At 41.6% G+C, this 18,740-nt stretch overlaps 1 protein-coding gene across 3 annotated transcripts in view; it reads left to right on the top strand.

Annotated features, from left to right (window-relative positions):
• Positions 1–5,752, top strand: part of ELMOD1 (ELMO domain containing 1) — a 46,766-nt gene extending 41,014 nt beyond the window's left edge. For all 3 annotated transcript variants that reach the window (XM_017816076.1, XM_017816075.1, XM_017816077.1), the window contains exons 11-12: positions 826–959; positions 4,367–5,752. In XM_017816076.1, coding sequence (XP_017671565.1) covers positions 826–959; positions 4,367–4,539 — 307 coding nt within the window. In that variant the 3' untranslated portion in view covers positions 4,540–5,752. The remainder of the gene's footprint in view (positions 1–825; positions 960–4,366) is intronic.
• Positions 5,753–18,740: the final 12,988 nt, after the last annotated feature.

Genomic DNA, 18,740 nt, shown 5'->3' with positions numbered 1-18,740 from the left:
AACTGTCACTGAATATCCAAATATGTTTTCTTTTATCACTAAATGTCAGTGTGAGACTTAATGTGTTTTCTTGGGAAATAATCACTGCCAGAAATGTCAAATTCTTTATGCACGAGTCTCACAAATTAACTTTCAGATTCTGGGTTCTGTTGTGCCTAAATATACTTCACTTGATATCTCTTAGCAGGACAGGAGTTTGCTTCATGAGTTTGATTTTTCTTGGGTTCGTATCCAGTATGCTTTGACTTAGGTTTTTGCCTGTTTTCTGGCCTGTGTATCTAGTTCACTTCTAGGAAGAAGTGTGAGGTGACTCAGATGGATCTTTTTCACAGGCTTTTTAGCCGTATGAATGTCTTTATAGGATGGATTATTAAAACCTGATATTCCTAACTGTGGGTAATGAATTCCTGTGGAGCAGATAGTTTAAAGTAGCAAATGGTGGGTCACCCTGCAGCCACAGCCACCATGTGGAGTCCTTGCCCTGTTGCAGAGGTGAGCACAGGAGCACAGGGACATCTGTGCTTGTTTTTATTTCGTAGGGACTAATCAGTACTGTTCCACTGAAAAGGCTTGCACAGTGATGAATCTCCTGTTTTCACTGTATTCATGTATTTCCCAAGGGAAACCTGCTGGTAGAATGTACAAGGCATCCAGGATAAATGTTTTTCTTGCTTTCCACCCCACACACACCTTGGAAACTCACAAAGGAGAAAATTAATATACCTCAGTAACACACAAAATCTGCAATGTCAGGGTCATCAGTGTTTTTTACAGTGTGCTGAAAGAAGGTGAACTCTCTACAAATGTTGCTGCTTTTTCTTACAGCTACTCTTTTGCTATTGTGGGCATTAACATAACAGACCTGGCATACAACCTGCTTGTGAGTGGAGCTCTGAAGACCCATTTCTACAACGTTGCTCCAGAAGCACCAACACTCACTCACTTTCAGCAGACATTCTGTAAGTGGGGAGGGTGAAGGGATGGGGGGTCGGGAAATACAAAATTTGTACTCTGCTAACCCTTTTTGTACTAGACATAGTTTAAAAAAAAAAATAATCTGCTGACACAACACAGAGACTGTAGTGCTAGTCTTGCTCTCCTGTCTTTAGGATGCTTGGATTCAGCTCTTAGTTGTGATAGATTCCACTACCAAACCAAGGGGTAAAATAAAACAAAAAAACAAAATCCCAGACCAAACAAAAAAACACAAATCAAAAAACCGCATTAAGTGCCTGAACATGTGACCTTCCTGTTTTTTTAAATAATAAGAAGAAAGTAAAGGGACTTTAAGGACTTTCTGGAATTTGCTTCCCCATAAATCCAACTGTCTTACGATACTTCCATCTACATTCAGATGTTACTCTCCACACTTCCACAGAGTTGCTCCTCTGCTAAAATAATGCTTTCCCAGCTCTTTCCCCTGTATTTGATCATCCCTTCTACAGCAGAGGCCTGCTGTGCACTTTGCACAGTGGGAGTAACACTATCTAAACTTCAAGTATTTGGCACTGTTTCCCACAGCATTTTCTTGGAGAAACTGGCTGTTCATGGCTTGGACAGGTGTTCTCTTTGCTGGCTATAAAACTGGCTGGATGGCCAGACCCAGATAGCTGGGGGCTGGTCACCAGTGGTATTCCCCAGGGCTCAGTACTGGGGCCAGTCCTGTTTAATAACTTCATTGATGATATGGACGAGGGGATCAAGTGCCCTCTCGGCAAGGTCTCAGACAACACCAAGTTGGGTGGGAGTGTTGATCTGCTGGAGGGCAGGAAGATTCTGAAGAGGGATCTGGGACAGGCTGGATCAATGTGTTGAGGCCAAAAGTTCAGCAAGGTGAAGTCCTGGTTCCCTCACTACGAGACAGATAGTGAGGTGCTAGAGTGTGTCTGGGGAAGGGCAGTGGAGCTGAGGAAGGGCCTGGAGCACAAATCTTATGAGGAACAGCTGAGGGAGCTGAAGTTGTTTAGCCTGGAGAAAAGGAGGCTCAGGATGGACCTCATCACTCTCTGCAGCTACCTGAAAGGAGGTTGTAGGTCGGGGTCAGTCTCTTCTCCCAAGTAACAAGTAACAGAACAAGAGGAAATGGCCTCAAGTTGCCCCAGGAGAGGTTTGGATTGAATATTAGGAAAAATTTCTTCACCAAAAGGGTTATCAAGCTCTGAAACAGGCTTCCCAGGGAAGTACTGGAGTTGTCATCGCTGAAGGTTTTTAAAAGACATGTAGATGTGGCACCACATGGCTTAGTGGTGAACTTGGAAGTGCTGGAGTAGCAGTTGGAATTGGTCTTAAAGGTCTTTTCCCATCCAAACATTGCTATGATTCTGTATCCTATTCTTGATTTGTATTTCTTGCCATGTCTAAATCTCCCACCACTAAATCTGGGGGAAGAAGAGACATGTTTTAGTGCCTTTGCAGTGTCATGTTACCACCTATAAAAATTTGGCTGCAGGATGGACTGTTCTCTTGGTCAAGCCTGGGACTTTGCCCCACAACCAGTGTGTCTGCTGACCAGCATACCCAGTCCACTGGGATGACAGTGGAGGGAGTGCTGGTTTTGACAGTTCTTATCCATAAAGCACATGAATCTATGAGTTATGAAACTGGATTAAACTTCTGTGGTTTTGGTATAATGGGCCAGTGAAGGTGGTGGATGTTCATATACACCCCATCTGCCATCCTAGGAAAGACTACAGGTTATCCCATGAAAAACTTGAGGTTATCAAATGGATTTTATTGTAGAGAAACACCAACATATAAACTTTCCTGGAGCAAGGACAATTTGTCCAGAGTTTGTCTGTTTGTGTCTGATAAACCCCTATTCTTATGCTCTTAAAGTTTCTCTCCTCTCCCTACTGCAGTCATCCTGTTTCCTTCAAATTTCCTTCAATCCCAGATAACATTAGGCTTCATTAAATGTCTACGGGCTGCCTGACTGAACTGGAAAGTCAAAATTATATTGACCAGGCAGCAACCTAGGGGGACACAGTGGTTGTACTGCATGGACTTCCTAAATGCTGAATCCACATGTCACCCCATCTGCACCCTTCTGCTCCCTCAGGCTGTGGGGACACACGTTAGAAGCTGAGAACTGCGCTTGGCTCACTGGTCTTGGCCTCTGTTTCCTTCTCTGACTGTACAAGCAGTGCATGACATGCTTGGCATCGTCACTGCTGAAGTACAGGAGGTGCCTCTTGGAAATCCCCCAAATTTTGGAGGGGGAAGATCTAACAATATTCTTCATTTTATGTAGTGGGGTGTTTTTTAAAAGGGGTTTTACTGGGCTTTTCTTTGAAAGTAACATCTCTGAGAATCAAACTGCCCGTGGCTGCCAGAATCTATGGAAGAGATTTGAAGATGTACCTAGAGTACCTTTTGAATGAAGTTTCTCAAATTGATGATGGAGTAAACAACATGTCTATCCAAATATATATTGAAATTGAAGTTAGAAGCATGTGTTTTAATTGTCATACAACAGAAAAAAACATGGATAAAAGCAATTAAGATTTTTTTTACAGCAAATGTCCTCACTTTCTGCAGTACAGAAAACTGACTTGCACATTTTGCTGTGTTGGGGTGAACAGTTACGCTCCTTCAATTGTGCATTTGCTGTGGAAGTTGGGATCAAGAAACTGGGTCTAGTTCATTGAAGCTCTAATGCTGGATGTAAAGCTTTTCCTGTCAGTGAAAGACTTTGAGGGCAAGGACAGCACAGAACTGAGAGAATAAAGGCCTTAATCGAAGCCCATATATTAAACCTCCTTTGGAATCACCTTTCTTCCTATAACAGGGATGTCTTGCCAAAGCTAATGGTTCTGTATATCACCTTATCATCCATCTTTTCACAACCATAGGCATAAGTGTTAAACAACATTTTCAGCAAGGTCATGCACACACAAGGTAAAAACGTACACGAGGAGGAAGTGTTAACACAAAAAACCATGATGGCAACTGTTACTTTACCTAAGAGTACGCTCTTTTTTTAGTGGAGAGCAAGCAATGTTCCTATGAGGTAATATCTGTGAGGCAGAACTTGAATATAAACAAAAGGCTGGTGGGGCAGCATCAGCAGCATCTTTCTCTGCTTTTATACTCACTAGTTTAATGTTTCAATTAGTGAATCCATATGTCAAGACAACTAGTGACTTCTTGTGTTTATGGTGAGAAGTTCTGACAGTGTGTAATATTCATCCAATTTTTTGTCCAAAATACGTTTAGTCTTGTCCCTGCCCAGTGTCCTGAAGTGTCAGACTTCAGTGACCAGGATTCCCTGTGCAGATCATAATTATTAATTGCAGGCTTCTTTCTAATTTTTTATATCATCTTTACATACTGTATTCATCTCTTCTCCCTTTTTATTATTTTGTAGGCTACTTAATGCATGAATTCCACAAATTCTGGATTGATGAGGATCCACTGGACATAATGGAGTTCAATCGTGTCAGAGAGAAATTTTACAAGCGAATCTTGAAACAGCTCCAGAACCCAGAGATGGCTCTGTGCCCTCATTTTGCTGCATCAGAAAGTTTAATCAATATGTAGTTACTCACTTGATTTTCTTTGGAAACACTGTCTCACTCTTGTGTTAGACCACTGTTAGACCATCGCTAGCATACTGAATGACCATGGCAATTGTGTGCATGTTTTTGGCGCAGTATTCATCTATTTTTGTAACATGATCCCCTTATGCTTCTCTGGTTGGGGATTTTTCATTTTAAATGGGTGCTCATATTGCCTCATTATGCAGTGTTACCTTCTGAATTGATGTCCAGATATCAGAGTTTTTCTATTTTTTTAGACTTTCCTCATAATTCAGCATTGACAATTGAATTGTATTTCTCTAGCTGTGTTTTTGTATATGTGGAATAAGTAGCTGGATCTCGTATTGTGAAAGCTTTTTAGCTTCTCGATATGTTTTAAGGCTGGCATAACTACTGGCATTTCAAGCAAAATATATGTTTGGATCTCATCTAGGAGATAATATGTGTAATTTAATCTGATGCAGGCAAACACATTAAAGTCCAGTTTTCTCCATCAGCCACTATATACTTAATGCAAAATTAATGAGGCTTATGAGACACAAGTTTCAGTGAGAAGAGTTTGTGCAGAATTACAATCAGCTGCATGAATACCAAATGGTCTGGTGATGCTAATACATTCACAGTGAACTGCAAACACATTCACAACTACCAGATACTGGCAGGGGCCAAAAATTATAACATGAGGCTGTTCTCACCAACACCACCATGCTGAGGCATGGTCTAAATTCCTGCACATTCCTTTGAATATACAGAAGTTAGTATTTTGTATCACATGCTGGAAGGCAACGTGATTTGGTCACGTGGTGCTTGGTGAATTCAGGGGGTCAAAAATCTAAATCTTCTGTTTGAACTACTGAAAATGTTGCTTTTGTTGTCAATTCAGTTCCTAAGATCTGGGAGAAATAATTGATCAGAAGGTTTAGAGCAAAACCTCTCCTCTTGAGTTTCCCAGACTACTTATAAAAAATAATTTAAAATGGCAAGCTGCCTTTTTTCTAAAACCATAAGTGAGTAAAAGTGTTTGACACTAAGATTGTGTAGTATATTGAACAACATCTACCATGGCATTTCATACCCATGGTATTTTTTACCTTCTAAGCAATCAATTTTAGTATTATATGTTTGTGTAAATCACTTGCATATGGAGATTAAACTGAGTAGTGTCCAACTACTTGTGAATTATATCAATAAATTATACATCATTCTAAACTGAAGCAATGTGGGTTTTATTTTTGAGATGTGCAGTAATACAGATGAAAGCTATTTTACTTTAATGGGTTAGGTAAAATGGGAAGTAGCAGCTCTGTGGTATTCCCAAGTCTGAAGTGTGATCTCAGCTTCCCTAGATCTGGTGCTTTATATCATTTTAGTTACTGCTCGGGCCATGACTTTATAAGCAAAAAAATAAAACAATAGGAATATTTAAACTTCTTGAGAAACTGCTTATTGGATTTAAGCTCTCTCGTTTCTTTGCTGAAATGTAAGATGGGGTTCAGGGCTTCTCTGCGGGGCTGGAAAATTGCACTCATTGTGGAGTTAATCAGCAAAATTCTATGGGTATTGCAATAATTAGTCTTCTCCAATGAATTTGGAAATGGGGAGCATTTGCATATTTTGCATGAAACTACAAGGAATAAAACTCTGCATGTTTAACTTACTACCATTGATTTTGGAAAGTTGTTATTTGTAGTCCTTAGGTCTCAAGGACTTTTTTATGTCACTCTTGAAGCCTCTAAAATAAGTTTCTAATAACAGTTTTCATAGTTTCAAATCTTAGACTCTCACTTTCTTTCCTTGTCTCACTCTGACTGAAATACCTTCTGCAATTTGTTAGGTTACACTGGTTTATTTTTAATACTCAGCACTGGAGTTCATGGAGTTGAGGGGAGGGGAAGGAGGCACAAATATTCCTGCTACCTTCTTACTGGTGTCATCCTCTCAGTTATGCCTTGTCTCAAGGTGTCAACTTCAAATAAAATCAGAAAATGTCATCTGACTCCATGTCAGATTGTATCATTATAATCTAACTGGTTTGGGTGATAAATTTTCCTGTCTTTCAGGGCAATGGATTTAATGAAGCTAAGTGTGATATTCCTTCTCCTGTGGAGTCCTTGCATGCGGGTGCCTTCAGATCTTACCATCCTGCCCTCTTGTGCTTCAGCTTTGTCCTAACATGCTTGTTCTCAAAATCCTTGCCAAACCTGCGGCAGAGAATGTCCCTGGTGAGTGCCTAACACTGGCTGTGTGCTGCTGAGGGAGGATGTTTGTCTGACACTGCCTTCCCTCCTCCCCAGGAATGACCCCCATGATGCAAACGTAAGGTTTTCTTTAAGAAATCAGAATTTACACTGTCACTGACACAAATCCAAACTGACCTGTCAAAAACTGGGTCCTGCTGTCCCTAGGGAGAAGAAAATGAAGAAACAGGGGGAAAAAAAGGTATATTTCAAGAAAGTAGAATCAGTATTTATACCCACTGCAGGGTGCAGAATTTGGTTTAATTAAGAATAAAGAAGATTTCTGTTGGGTCTTTTGAAAAGCCTTCCACAGCCTCATGGTTGTTGCACTTCATCAGATATCTCCTCTTCCACAGGTTCATGCCTGGCCATGTGCATCTTGGGAAGCAAGTGCTGCCTGCCCAGAATGTAAAGCAATTTTATACCTTTCTTTTTTAACAGGTAATTTTTGTCAGGCAAAAAATTTACATTGGCAGTGCCATGCAGCCCTGTGTAGTTTTAAAAAGTCAAAGCTGCTAATTTACTTTATAAAATACAAGACAGCATACTGAACCTATGCAGAATGTCTTGCCTTGGGTGGGGAGATGAAAATATGATTGATGCAAACATAATATGGGGAAGTTGTATGTGATCTAAAATGCAGAAATGATTACCTTGATCTGTTTAAACCCAGAAAAAAGGTCCATGTAGTGTTGGAGTTCTTTAATTCTGTGTGCAGAGTTATATAAGGGTGGCCCATATTTCTCTGTTACAGATTCAGCCACTTCTCATAGCACAGCACTTCCTTATCCCAGTTAATGTGTATTTAAATTGATACCAGGGCTCCTTTAAAAACGTTGGTGGATACCAACTTGCCTTTAGTAACCTTGGTTCTCCACTAGCATCTGTGGAGCTGGAGCTGTGAGAGCCAAGAGGATCTATGCCTGGGGGTTTGACTACAGCCAGGAGGAGAGCAAGTGCTACTCCAGCTTCTGAAACTTTTTGGCTTGTAGCTTTTTTTTTTTCCTTTGAGGGAGGGAGAAATATTTTTGCTGTGATTTTAACTGTCTCTTTTTGAAGGTACTTCTGGTGCTGGTGGTATTTCTATGTACTATTTTTAGAAGCAAACAAGGTCCATCTTATCTGTGTGATTTGTCTTGGAGAATGGTATCTCCAGGCTGTTTCCTGGAGCAGCACCAAAGCTGGGTTGAAAAATTTACTGTCATGTACAGGGTAAAGGGGACTAATTTGTGGTCGTTTTAATGGAAGAGCAATCTTTAAAAGCACTTGTACCCACTGTGTGCCCTGTGGGGCACAGCCAAGTGGTGATGACTTAGCAGGCTGAAGTACTTTGCTGCAAGCAGGGCATTTTCAGCATGCCTCCAGTTAAAATAAGTGCTGTTAGGTAGAGCAGGATGTATGTGAACGGAGTGCTCAGGTTCATGAACCCAGATCTGCTACTACTGACCCAAAGAATCATTGGCTTCCGTTATGTGAGATCATAATTTCCTCCTTAAATCCCTCCCTTCACAGACTGTGGTTAGCTTTTAATGTGTCGTTTTTGTCAGAATGTGACCAGAGGTTTTTGACTCTCCCACAGGGGTGACCAGCATTGCAGCTTTGTCCGCTAGTGGGGTATTGCAGGTTGTAGTCACTCCTGCCTAAGCTCTAGAGGAAACCTCAATCTGCAGCTCTGCCACTTGGATGAATCTGACTGAGGTAGAAATCAGTTACAGCCTGAAATAGTAACTGGAGTGCAATTCTATAAATGTTAAGTCCATGTGTTTGACAAGTACTGTTGGGGAAACAGGGGAAACTCTGTATACAACGTAGGGAAATATGAGAATTCTGAATATATTTCCCTCTGTCCCCCAGTTGGCTCTTGACAAGTTTGGCATCATCAGCATATGAACATTTTGGCATCATAGGAAGAATCCTCTGGAATTATGATTTTCAGAGGATTATTCTACTTTGAATCTTGTTAACCATCCTGATTTCCACCCCTTGCTCCTCACTTGGAACTTGGTCCAATGCAAACTCGAATTTTGCACTAATGAATCCTCCAGGCTACACTGAGAAAAACAGCAGGGTTCCCCTCTGTACTCTTGCGTCTGCAGTACGGTGCAGCTAAAGATCACATGAATTATTAAAATAGATGTTTTGCAGAAAACAATCCTGAAACAGATAAGAAAATGAATTATTCATTGTTTTCCTTAGTTTGCGGCAGTGCAGGTTTTCTATAAGACTTGCCAAAGATTAGACAGGACTCTTCATACAAGATCCTATAGGAATAGAGCAGGACTGGCTTTGTGCTTTCCCCTATGAGCACTGCACATAGAAATCAGGTCATTACTTATTCTAGTAAAGAAAACTGTTTTTCTCTGTATAGTACTATAATTAGAAAAGAGATTTAGCTCTAAAACCTCCAAGCAAGAATCGGGTACAGCAGCTTAGCTCAAAATGAGCTGTGGGGAAGGGCAGAGGGCTGGTGACTTCTGTTGCTGTGTTCTTAAGACCTGGGCTCTGCTGTACTGGAGGACTGTAAAAACATGTAACCGTAGGTGGTGTATTCTCCAAAGAGCTTACAGCCTAAAACAAGGGAGGTGAGCAGTATGAGGGATTGGAACTAGATGATCTTTGAGGTCCCTTCCAATCCAGGCCATTCTATGATTTTATGATCCCTGGTGGATACAACACAGCTGAGAAGAAAGTCTATGATCCTCAACAGGGGCTAGCTAGGAAGTATCAACAAGATGTAGACATAGCTTAGATGTAAAGCCTTGAACGGAGAGCAGGGGCAAAAGTCAAGCCCTTGGTCATGGTCCATAGACAAGAGTATTCTCCAGAGCTGAAAAGTGCTTGTAGGCACATCAGGCTTAAGCTGGGGAGAGTTGTTAGGAAATAGTGAACAACCTGGGACTGTAATATGGATCAGGATAAATGAATCCAAAGGGCACAATGCAGAAGACCCACAGATGCAGTTTGCTGTCTCTCTTTAACAGGGGTATTTGTAATGCTGATTTGACTCTGGCTGGTCTCACATGCTCCTTTAAGCTGTTATGACTAAGCCATCGTCTGCCTCCGTCCTTTCTCCCAGTTTCCATCCTCAGTGGCTGGTTGATTTGAATGTAAGTCAGCTGACACACAGTTTGCCCCCAGTTTCCATGCCTCTGTCCCCACTGACCCTTCACACACATTTGTCAGGAAGCCATTTGGCAGGGAACATGAGTGTCACTTCTCCATAGCCCTATGGCCAAAATAGAGCACAAAAAGAATGATGGGAGCAGAGGCCTGAGCAGGCACCAGCTGACCTGGTGAGCCTCCTCCTCCGGCTCTGCCCTGGCCCAGTTTGCAGGGGGCCACTGTGACACCAGGGGGAGGATGGTTGCTCTAAACTTGGCCCTCTCAAGGCTGCTGTTTCCAACTGCTTCAACTTCTTTGTGCCTTTCACGAGGGCTGTGGGGAAGGGACATGAGCATGTGTCTGCATGGACAACACAAGGCTTGTCTAGCTCAGCTGCTAACTTGGTGCATGTGGTTGTTCTACGACTAAAGCACCCTCAACCTCCCACCAGGGTCTCTCCAGGGAGAATCAGTTTTTTCTGTCTTGCAGAATAGAATGGGGAGGTTTTTTGTTTGTTTTTTTCTTCTTTTTTTTTTTGATCCATGCCTGAGAGAGGCCTCAGTGTAAGTCATGCCTGTCTGCAGTGAAGGTGAGCAAATTAATACTGGTTCCAAGTCTGGCCAAAAGAAATCAATCCAGCAACAGCAAAGAACAGGGGATCCTGAGCCCAGGTGCTGAGTTATAATCCCAGCACAGTTCTCTCCTCTATTTGCTGGATAAAAAGGCAGGTCTGAGGGAGATGTGAACATAACTATCCACTGAGTGGGTCAGAAAGTCTTCCTTGATTGTTGGTGTGAGTGCCCTTGTATTAAAAGGTAGACTAAACATTCGTGTCCTCAGAGACTATTTAAAAAGCTAGTCAATGATATTTTTTTCTCATTATGTGACGTATCAGTGCTTTTGGAGCACTAAACTAATTTCTAATTCCAATAGAGATCTGAAAGCTACAGAGAGATGGTGCAGTGCATTTGGGACCCTGCATTTTGGAGCTGTCTGAACTGCAAGTCAGAGAGAGATGCTGGCACTTTAATGTTTTATTCTATATTCTTAATTTGCACCTATAAATGCAAATTCAACATCGATGTCTAGCAAAAGTATCTTTTGTGATCCTCTTAAGTTTATTATAGATGTCTATAATCACTTCCTATAAGTCTCATACATAACAGTAATTAACTTCTATGCCACAGTTCTATTCCATTATTTTTCAGGCACAGCAATGACAGCTCCTAGACATTTGAGTGATGGGAATTAGAGACTTTCTACTTTCCAAAGAGACAATTTTCTCTGGGGATAGAGCATGTGGGAGGCAATGCAGCTTATGCCATTTGGGAGAGGTCACTCTGATGCCACTGAAAATTTAATCAATAATAGAACCCTTTAATCAAGTGCCTAAATTTCAGAGGGAGATAAGCACAAGCAAATATATTGAAGATGGTGAAGGGCCTTGAGGGGAAGCTTTATGAAGAGTGGCTGAGGTCACTTTGTCTGTTCAGCCTGGAGAAGAGGAGACTGAGAGGAGACCTCATTGCAGTCTACAACTTCCTCATGAGGGGAAGAGGAGGGCCAGGCACTGATCTCTTCTCTATGGTGGATAGAGACAGGACCCAAGGAAATGATATGAAACTGTGTCAGGGGAGGTTTAGGTTGGATATTAGAAAAAGGTTCTTCACCCAGAGGGTGGTTGGGCACTGGAACAGGCTCCCCAGGGAAGTGGTCACAGCACCAAGCCTGACAGAGTTCAAGAACTGTTTGGATGATACTGTCAGGCACATGGTATGATTCTTGGAGCTGTCCCGTGCAGACAGAAGTTGGGTCATGGGTCTCTTACAACTTGACATATTCTGTGATTCTATGTACCTATCGAGTTAAAAAATAACTCTGAAATACCCATGGCAGCTGGGGACTATGGAGTGATGCATTACCTGAATAAGCAGTGGGACTTCTACATCAGTCTTGTACTGCGCCAGGAGTTAATTCCTCAGCTCACTGCTGCTCTTAGGATCAAAGCAGTTGTAATAATTTCATTTTCTTCATATTAAATTACCTGTAACAAACACTGCAATGGGAAAAATACTCTGGTTTAGAGAGAGCAGTATTTTTTTATTAACCATCCCACCTAATATCAATGTATCTGAGAAAACTGCTGTAATATGACTGAGTCCCAAGAGCTGTGCTCCAGCCAGGACAAGGAATGCTTTGCACAACATAAGTAATTCAGTTTCACAAAATCCGTGTGCATGGACAAATAACATACCATATTTGGGGAAAATGAGGTTAAATGCAAAATAATCTAGGTTTTAATTATGCTAATGCAAGAGAGAGGCCTGAATTCCCATGCTGCCCCTCCTTGCTTCAACCATGAGAAAGCTTTCTCCAAAAAGCTTTCTCCAAAAGACAAGTAGGATACCCTTTGAGAATGAAATATCTTGGTTTATAGTTGATGAATAAAAATGTTGGGTACAATCTCACTGTCTTGACTCAGCTACTGTAACAGCCTCTTCTCTGCCATGGCTGAATTTTTTATTATTCAATATATATGTATGCACTGATCATGGAAGACATTGTCTCATCTTGTTTAAAGCTGTCACATCATCATTCTGCAACACTTGAAATCTGACCCTCAAGTGACATCTGTGCTGGTTTGGGCTGAGATAGAGTTAATTTTCTTCATAGTAGCTACTATGGGGCTATGTTTTGGATTTGTGCTGGAAGCAGTGGTGGTAATTGACATGTTATACCATTGACATCTTTGGGTTTTGCCTTCTTGCCTGTTTTTTTTTTCACCTGCACTCTTATCTGCTCAAATCAAACTCCCCCTTCAAAACTCTTCTTCTCGCAAGGCACCTGCACCATTGATGTCTGACTATACAATTAATTGTGCAATCGGATATGTCTGTCTTGTATTGGCCTCATAAGCCACCAGCGTGCCTGTAACAAATGCGGATAGAGCCTTCCCAAATCTTCATTCGCGAAGCCTAGCCATGATACAATTAATTCAAAGTCATAAAAGAAAGAAAATAAAAGCACAAAAGACAATTTTGAAGCCATAAGTACCAACATTTTTGTGCACAGCCTCACATTATGGTGAGTGAAGGGCCATCACAATAGTGAAAGGTCTAGAGGGGAAGCCCTATAAGGAGTAGCTGAGGTCACTTGGCTTCTTTCAGCCTGAAGAAGAGGAGCCTGAGGGGACATCTCATTGCAGTCTACAGCTTCTGCACGAAGGGAAGTGAAGAGGCAGGTTCTGATCTCTTCTCTGTGGTCACCAGAGAGAGGACCTGAGGGAATGGCATGAAACTGTGTCAGGGGAGGTTTAGGTTGGATGTTAGGAAAAGGTTCTTCATCCAGAACATGGTTGAGCAATGAAACAGGCTCCCCAAGGAAGGCACAGCACCAAGCCTGACAGAGTTCAAGAAGTGTTTGGACAATGCTCTCAGGCACATGGTGTGATTCCTGGGGCTGTCCTGTGCAGAGACAGGAGTTGGACTTCGATGATCCTTGTAGGTCCCTTCCAGCTCAGAATATTCTATGATTCTGTGATGAATTGCCTTCCCGTTGACACCTCAGAGTTATAACCAAAGTCGTTCTGGGGTAAAATCAAGATATTTCTGATCTTGTTCTAAAAAACACCCAGAGGTTTTGAACAACCCCGTTCCCCCGGTGCCAGGGTCCCTCCCGCGCCCGGCGCTACCACCGCCCCCCGCCAGGCAGAGCCGCCCCGGCACCAGCGGAGGGTGAAACCGGTGCTTCAGCACCCTGGACAGGGCCGGGCAGGGCCGGGCAGCGCAGGGCCAGCGCAGCGCCCAGGGCTGCTGGGTCCACTGGCCTCTAAGGCAAATAAACAACCCTCTCTCCTAGCTCCTTGTAATTCGTGCATCTACCCCCGTGTTACAACTCTTTGGTGCTTGTGAGTGCTGGAGCATTAGTCGGGATGCTTAGTAACTATCTCCAAGGAAGCCCTGTTAATCAAAATAGCTTAATTACACTTGAGTTTTTGGTGGAATTCAGAGTTTGGGAATCAAGTTGAGGCCGTGCCCCTTCAGGGTTTTGAAACTGTACTGGGGGATTTTTGCTCAGTTTGCCTGTCAGAGTTCAAGGAGCAGCTGGACAATGCTCTTGGCCATATTGTTTAGTTTTACATATTGCTGCAAGAAACCAGATGTTGGACTCGATGATCCTTATGGGTTGCCTTCAAATTTGAGATATTATGTGATTCTATTCTATCATGTGTTGCCTGAATAGAAATTGGCTGTTGTGAATACCCTCACCTTGGAGAAAGTCTGCCAAGGATCCTGCACTTCAGGGCCTGAGAGATCCCAAAGACATGGCATCAGCCTGTAGGAAATAAAATTGGTGTAGCATTTGTCTTCCCTGAGGCAAGCATTTTCCATACTGGGGAACACTGCTCTAGGTCACTTAAACACTCTCTAAATTCCATCAAGGAAAGTGCAGATGGGCCTATTCATATGCTCCTTCTTCATTCCTGTAAGCAAATTACAGCAACTTTCTATCAGCATTTTTCTTTGTTGTAAAATGTCCTCCACTGAGCCAGGCTGGGGAGGCTGAGGCCTCTTAAGCATTGAAAGAACTCTTTGGTATTTGCTTTCATGGAAACTCCCCAGGAGATAGTATCCCTCTCCAAGGTAGGACAGTTGTTATAAACTGATGGATTTTTGAAGTCATTCTTAAGAACCACTGACAGCATCTCTTGATATTGGCAGCCCTGCACCTCTCTACAGTGCAGCATAGTAATCAACTACACCATCCATTAGTTAGACTAAGAAAACTGCTCTGAAATCTCCTTTGCTAACATTCAAGCACATTAGTTGGTGTGCATGGAAAAGAGTTTATTGCTTTCTTTGCTACTAGGTTGCATATATTTGAAGGCTGTTAACAATCTTTTGTCTTATTTGGCCCATCCCCATTCCCAGTGAGGTGCTTGGTGTGTGCTGCTGGGGCTGCCACTGGTTGCCTCTGGCCTACCCTGTAAACAATGGTTGGGTGGTGGGATGGGTCTGTTCTTCCTTCTTTGGGAAGCCCCTGTCCACTGTGGTGCCCTGACAGTAGGTAAAACAAGGAGCAATAACTCTCCAGAACACCTCCTGAGATTTAGCAGTTTGTGGGTTAAGCTTCCTATGGAGATACCAAGTTTATCCTCATATTTGTAAGGACTCAGTGTCTTTTTTTCCTTCTGCAAATTCGTCCAAACATTTTTAAACACATCTGTTCTGTATTCTTTCAGAACATCTTGTACTTTTCAGTTTTACATTTCAGTTTTGCTCGGTAAAATGCCTTTTTTCATTTTATGTGTTGCTGGATGGACTGAGAGAGTGTAAATAGCCAGTTCTTGTGCTCTTATTTGTTATGACTCATATCTTTTCTTTGGTTACCTTTTTTCAAGTTAAAGAGATCTAGTCTTAGTTTCTTCTCAAGTTGAAATTGTCACAATGTTGTTAATAATTTTATTGTCCCTCTTTGCAGTTTTTCCAACACTGATTATTATTATAACATATTATTATATTGTGCAATTTCACTGTTCACTTCCACTCTCTTTATCTTTCATTAGTTAAAGGGAGAACTCCTCTTTCTGTCCCATGACACTTTGTGGTTTTTAAAATTTATTGATCAGCTCACTTTTACTGACTGTTTTCAAATTGTAATAGATACCTAAAGCAGAATTTCCCTTTGCGGAAGCCTTGCTGATTTTTAACACTTAGAATCATAGATTTGTAGAATTGTTTAGATTAGAAAAGACCTTTAAAATCATCACCTCCAAGCATTAACCCAGCACTGCCAAATCCACCACTAAACCATGTTGCTGAGTGCCACATCTACACATCTTTTTAAATACCACCAGGGATGGTGATTCCAGTGCCTCTTTGGGCAGCCTGTTCCAATGCTTGACAACCCAAGGCACTTACGCACCTTTGAATTCAGTCTGTTTGATTTTCTGTGGTTTGTTTTTTTTTCCGAAATGGAAATGGAACTTCCTGGTCTGTAACTGCCCGGCTGTCCTCTGCAGTCCTCCTACAAACTGATACGATATCTGCCACCTCCTGTTCCACTGGTACCAGTCTGATGTAAGCAATAAGTTACACTCCACAGTAACTTGGCAGGCAATTTCATATCAGAGCTCCTTTAAAATCACTGGATAAGCATCTAGTCCTGTTGATATATCACTGTTGATGCTACTGGCTTCTGGCCCTTCAGTTGAGACCATTTCTCATCACCTGCAGATAAAAGTTCTAGCCCTTCCACAGTGAGCACTGCTGCAGGTAATTAATATACCTTTCCTACACCAAACTTATATTCTCTGAGCAGTCCTGTTCTATATCTATCATGTGCAGACACTGCAGTTTCCTGGCAGGTTGCCTGCTTCTAGTATGTTTTATTAGTAGTTTTTAATGCATCTGCCCTGGTGTTACTCAATATTTTTTCTTGCCCTCCTTACAAGTTTTTATTTAACTTTTCTGACTTCTTTTCAGTTTTGCCAATATGGATGCAGTTTCTGTGTTTTGAACAGTAGTATTTTATTTATAATTACTCTCTGTAATTTTTTCTTTGCTAATTCTTCTTTTAGCCTTCCCATTCCCATAAGGATGTTTTGCTTACATGCATTGTGATTACTGTCACACAATCGTTTTCCAAAGGTAACATTTGATCCTCATCCTGTATTCTGCTAATGGCTGCACAGACTCTCCTTCTGTGGTGTCTGTCCAGGGAACAGTAATTCAAGCTGTTAAAAAATGCAACATGAATTAGAGCCCAGTATGACATTTTCCCACTTCATGGAGGCGATGTATAGCTGAAGTTTTCTGTGGCCACTGCTCTCTGCCTTACAGCCTTGCTGGTGTCCTGTAACATGTATTATTCTAGTCAACACTTCAGTCCTAATTGCACTGTTCCTATTTTTGAAAAGTCAGGCTAGAGGGGCATTATATTATATTTTGCAACAGTTAGTTTATTTGTCTAGAGCTTTCTTTAATGTATGCTGCACTTTCCTTACTGATACTATCTTCTTTGTCTTTCTGATATTTGCTTTATCACCACATCCTAGTGGTTGTCTCCCACTTCACACCTTTCTCATGGGCCAGTCCTGATTAACAACCAGATGTTCCAATCTACCCAACTTCATTTTGTATAGTAGTATTTCAAAAAGAAAAATAATTTACAATATATTTAACTTTGGTCTTGGTCTATTTCTGGCTAAATGGGCCTTTGTTTGTTGAAACTGCTGTTTGTTCTGTTTCTCATCTGAATTTCATTGATTTCCATCCTGTTCTATATCACAGGATGCAGTATGATATGATTTTACATATAGAAGCTGAGCACTATAGTTTTGGGACTGGTTGTTTATGCAGGTAAGCTTTCCCCAAGCCTGAAAGAGAGTTGAGAGTTTTCAGTAATTTCAGTGCTCAGCTGAGTGCAGCCTCAGCAGAGAAAAGAGCCAAAACTCACAACCCAGACTGCAAAGGGAGTGTGACTCTGGTGCAACAGGTATAAGTTCCCACTTATTAATCTCACAAGAGACTTTATTTAGCCTCATTATGAATGGAATTGATTGTGTCTCATGCAATAGTTTCAGTTTAACTGTTTTCTTGATAAACAAGTGAAAATGCAGAGGTATCGTTGAGTAGGGAAATATCCTAGGCTGAAGAAAAAAACCAAAACAACCAAGGCTTAGTGTTTTCAATACTTATTAGCTTCTGATTTCACTTAGATTTAAACCATTAAAAAAAAAACAAAAAACGAGCTAGATTTAAAATTCTACTGGGGTTGTAAAAATAAATTTGTTGCAAAAGAAGTATATTTAATTCAGTGAATTGTTATTAATTATTTTGTTCCAAGCCCAGCAATTCTTAGAACTTAGCAATTCAAAAGTATAGTTTCAAATACAGGCTTAGATTTAAAGTGTGAGGCTCAATGTTTTCAAATCTTAGGTTTATTATAGTGTTGGTTAATACGGCTTAATACATATAAGATGTAAGATTGCTTATAGTGAAATTCTTCTATTCAAAACTGGGTTTAAGTGAAAAATCTAAAGCTACTTCTGGCATATCCTCTTCCAGGTGATGCTGAAAGAGAACTTTGTGGAGGGAAGATCAGAACTGGAGAAACACAAAGGGGCAGATCCTTGTCTGGCGTAACCAGGCCCAGCTCCACTGAAGTCCATTGAGGAATTGACTTGCAGCATTCAGAAGCAGGTCCTTCCTAACATGGTAGCAAAGTTCAGGTTAATCCTGCTGAAACTGGCAGTCACCAGTGAAACTGTGATGCAGGTATTAAAAAATTATGTCCCTGCTTTCAGCTATGCCAACAGATGTCTGTGGACAAGAAGCTAAACAGCAGAAGAGTTGAATACTGCAGGGAAAAGAGGTACATGCAAAATCCATTTTGGATTATTTATTGCTCAGCGTGTCCCATAGTTTTGATTAAGGAATTAGGTCAGTGCCGCTAGATGTTTTGGAGGATTCATCTAGGCCAGGCTGTCACAGTCATGTGCAAGCCCAAAGATATGCCAAGTGCATGCAGAAGGATTTCTATGAGCACAAGGTAGGATCTTCTCCAGGAGCCCTTCTCCCAAGGCACATCTCCATGAGGGATTAAGTCCCTCTAAGAAATTAGGTACCTGAGTCACTGTGAATATCCTGGCCCCATCAATCTGATCTTCAAGTCCCCTGAGCCACGCTCATTTCAGGCCTTCATACACACAGCAGGGATGGCAGTCCAGAGCAGATATGAACAGGGCACGACATTATTGTGGTAGACTCTGCACATCTCTGGCCATGAGGCTGAGAGATAAAAGCCACTGCTGCTTCCAAAGAGGAGAGAGGTGAAACACAAGGAAAACAGTCATTTGGAA

The sequence above is a fragment of the Lepidothrix coronata genome, unplaced genomic scaffold, assembly GCF_001604755.1.
Source record: "Lepidothrix coronata isolate B3197 unplaced genomic scaffold, Lepidothrix_coronata-1.0 Scaffold53, whole genome shotgun sequence".
Classification (NCBI taxonomy): Eukaryota; Metazoa; Chordata; class Aves; order Passeriformes; family Pipridae; genus Lepidothrix; species Lepidothrix coronata.
Note: the sequence above shows the minus strand (reverse complement) of the source record. Positions and strands in the feature narration are given on the sequence as shown.